Source organism: Triticum aestivum, chromosome 2D (genome assembly GCF_018294505.1).
Source record: "Triticum aestivum cultivar Chinese Spring chromosome 2D, IWGSC CS RefSeq v2.1, whole genome shotgun sequence".
Lineage (NCBI taxonomy): Eukaryota > Viridiplantae > Streptophyta > Magnoliopsida > Poales > Poaceae > Triticum > Triticum aestivum.
The window spans coordinates 425,631,252-425,634,973 of record NC_057799.1 but is presented as its reverse complement, the minus strand read 5'-3'; the positions used below and the strand labels follow the sequence as shown (position 1 = coordinate 425,634,973).

The 3,722-nt window shown below is 47.8% G+C and overlaps 1 protein-coding gene across 1 annotated transcript; it reads left to right on the top strand.

Moving 5' to 3' along the window:
* The first annotated feature begins 334 nt into the window (after positions 1-334).
* LOC123053589 (pentatricopeptide repeat-containing protein At3g63370, chloroplastic) lies at positions 335-3,440 on the top strand. The gene has a single exon (XM_044477063.1). It carries the CDS (start codon positions 382-384, stop codon positions 3,250-3,252), a length of 2,871 nt encoding a protein of 956 aa, XP_044332998.1. The 5' UTR covers positions 335-381; the 3' UTR covers positions 3,253-3,440.
* Positions 3,441-3,722: the final 282 nt, after the last annotated feature.

Below are 3,722 nucleotides of genomic sequence, written 5' to 3'. Positions count from 1 at the left end.
GGCTACAAAGAAAGAAAGAAAAAAGAATGGAGGAGGAACAAAAAGAACTAGTCAATATGCCTATGTGGTAGTTTTTTTTCCAACTCAGCCTGACAGGTGGGCCTGAACAGTTAGACCGTCAGTGTTTTTTTGCCGGTGCAAATTTTTTTCGATGCCATGAGAAGTGCACCGATTTCTAAAGTGATGGTTTTCTGCTAATTGCGTCATAATGGTGGTTCTGTGCTTCTTTACTTCATCGTCTACATCTAGAAGTGCATTTTTGCTACGAAAAATTTAGTACAAAAGCATCTAAAAAATTCTAGCACCCGCACTTTTATCCGCTCCCTTTTGAAGGTTAAATCGAAATTGTAATCCACACCAGTGTTTCGTGATGACACTGACATGAGCGTTCGGCTCCAAAGAGCCTCTAAGCCCACCGCTGCCATGGCCACCACCGTACTCTCCCTCCCACTAAATCCAATCCCCTACAGAAAATTCTCTCCCGCTCTACCCGCCATCTCGTCTCCAGACCACACCTCCTTGAAGCAGCTATGCAAGGAAGGCAACCTGCGGCAAGCCCTCCGACTGCTCACCGCCGGAGCGCCGGGCCGCCCCCCTTCCCAGGACCACTACGGCCTGGTCCTTGACCTCGTCGCGGCCAAGAAGGCGACCGCGCAGGGCGCCCAGGTCCATGCGCATGCCGTGGCCACCGGTTCTTTGGATGGCGACGACGGGTTCCTCGCGACCAAGCTGCTCTTCATGTATGGCAAGTGCGGGCGCGTCGAGGACGCACGCCGCCTGTTCGACGGAATGTCTGCCCGGACAGTCTTCTCCTGGAACGCCCTTATCGGGGCGTACCTGTCGGCCGGGAGCGCCAGTGAAGCCTTGGGCGTGTACAGGGCGCTGCGGTGGTCTGGGGCGACGGGGGTGGCGCCTGATGGATGCACGCTCGCCTCCGTGCTCAAGGCGTGTGGGGTGGAGGGGCATGGTCGTTGCGGGCGGGAGGTGCACGGGTTGGCGGTTAAGCACAGGCTTGATAGCAGCACCCTTGTGGCCAATGCGCTCATTGCGATGTATGCCAAGTGCGGTGTTCTAGATTCTGCGTTGCAGGTGTTTGAGCGGCTGCAAGGCGGGAGGGATGCCGCGTCGTGGAATTCAGTGATATCGGGCTGTATGCAGAACGGCATGTTCTTGAAAGCTCTGGACTTGTTTCGAGGGATGCAGAGGGCTGGTTTAAGTATGAATTCTTACACAACTGTTGGGGTGCTGCAGATCTGTACAGAGTTAGCCCAGCTGAATCTTGGCAGGGAGCTACATGCAGCAATTTTGAAGTGTGGCAGTCAGGTTAATATCCAGCGCAATGCTTTGCTTGTTATGTACACAAAATGTGGCCATGTGTACAGCGCTCATAGAGTATTCCGTGAGATTAATGAGAAAGACTACATTTCATGGAACTCGATGCTGTCCTGTTATGTCCAAAATGGTTTATATGCCGAGGCCATCAAATTTATTGGTGAAATGCTTCAAGGTGGTTTTCAGCCTGACCATGCCTGTATTGTGAGCTTGTGTTCTGCAGTCGGCCAATTGGGCTGGTTACTCAATGGCAGAGAGGTTCATGCATATGCTATAAAACAGAGGCTAGATACAGACACACAGGTTGGAAATACATTGATGGACATGTACATGAAGTGTCAGTACACGGAGTACTCTACCCATGTATTTGAAAGGATGAGGATTAAAGACCACATATCATGGACAACAATTATTACTTGTTATGCTCGGAGTTCTTGGCATTTTGAGGCACTGGAAAAGTTTAGAGAAGCGCGGAAAGAGGGCATTAAGGTAGATCCCATGATGATCGGAAGTATTTTAGAAGCATGCAGTGGTTTGAAAACTAGTTTACTGGCAAAGCAACTGCATTCATATGCTATTAGAAATGGTTTGCTTGATTTGGTACTGAAGAACAGAATCCTAGATATATATGGGCAGTGTGGAGAGGTTTACCATTCACTTAGAATGTTTGAAACAGTAGAGGAAAAAGACATTGTCACATGGACTAGTATGATAAACTGTTACGCAAACAGCGGGCTGTTAAATGAAGCTGTTGCCTTGTTTGCAGAGATGCAAAATACAGATGTTCAACCTGATTCTGTAGCACTAGTAAGTATTCTCGGGGCTATAGCTGATTTGTCATCCTTGGCAAAAGGGAAGGAGGTTCATGGCTTTCTCATCAGAAGGAATTTTCTTATGGAAGGTGCCGCGGTTAGTTCCCTGGTAGACATGTATTCTGGTTGCGGAAGCATGAGCAATGCTCTCAAAGTATTTAATGGAGCGAAATGTAAAGACGTAGTTCTCTGGACAGCGATGATTAATGCAGCTGGGATGCATGGTCATGGCAAGCAAGCTATAGATCTTTTCAAGAGAATGGTAGAAACTGGTGTTGCTCCTGATCATGTTTCATTTCTCGCTCTTCTATATGCTTGTAGTCATTCAAAGCTTGTCGATGAGGGAAAATGTTATGTAGATATGATGGAGACCATGTACAGGTTAGAACCATGGCAGGAACACTATGCTTGTGTGGTTGATCTTCTTGGCCGCTCAGGCAAGACCGAGGATGCGTACGAGTTCATCAAGTCTATGCCTTTGGAACCAAAATCGGTGGTGTGGTGCGCACTCCTTGGAGCATGCCGTATACACAAGAACCATGAGCTCGCTATGGTTGCAGCCGATAAGCTTCTTGAGTTGGAACCAGATAACCCAGGTAATTATGTCCTTGTATCAAACGTTTTCGCTGAGATGGGCAAGTGGAAGAATGCCAAGGAGGTCAGAGCCAGGATTTCAGAACGTGGGTTGAGGAAAGACCCGGCCTGCAGCTGGATTGAGATTGGAAACAATGTCCACACCTTCACCGCAAGAGATCATACACACAGAGACGCGGAGAGAATCCATCTCAAACTCGCCGAAATAACAGAAAAACTGAGAAAAGAAGGTGGGTACATTGAGGATACAAGGTTTGTTCTGCATGACGTTAGTGAAGAAGAGAAGGTGGATGTTCTGCACATGCACAGTGAGAGGCTCGCGATCGCATTTGGTCTGATCAGCACACGTCCAGGCACGCCTCTAAGGATAGCCAAGAACCTCAGAGTTTGCGGCGACTGCCATGAGTTCACCAAGCTAGTGTCGAAGCTGTTCGAGAGGGAAATCGTGGTCCGTGACGCTAACAGATTCCACCATTTCAGAGGCGGGTCTTGTTCTTGTGGCGACTTCTGGTGAATGGTTCTCCCTTCATGAAATTTAATAGACGGATTGTTTGCTCTTGTTCGTAAACACGTGAGATTTACAAGATCAGTGTATCGGGGAGAAGGGTTAGGTTAGGGTACATGTTAAGATGGATAAAGCGTCTCAACTTCCAACAGGGGAGCCCGCATGAATTTATATTGATCTGGTCGTGAGAGTTACAAGATGCTTTTAGTAGGACTCCTAACCGAGAGAGAAATGTTACAGGAGGGAGATAAAAGACATAGTAACGGCATAACAATAAAGGATCCTATATATCAGGGCGTGTAACCCAAGCCATGCGCCATAACAGCCGCCATAATATATCTTTAACACTCTCCCTTAATCCGAACTTCCTAAGTTAAGATTACGCTTGAATTCCTCAAACGGTCGTGTGGCCAAGGCTTTTGTAAAACCATCAGCAACTTGATCCTTTGAATGAACAAACCGAATCTGCAACTCTTTAT

What these genes read in the sequence shown, in the direction of transcription:
- LOC123053589 (XM_044477063.1), top strand. Translation starts at nt 382, where the DNA reads ATGAGCGTTCGGCTCCAAAGAGCCTCTAAGCCCACCGCTGCCATGGCC.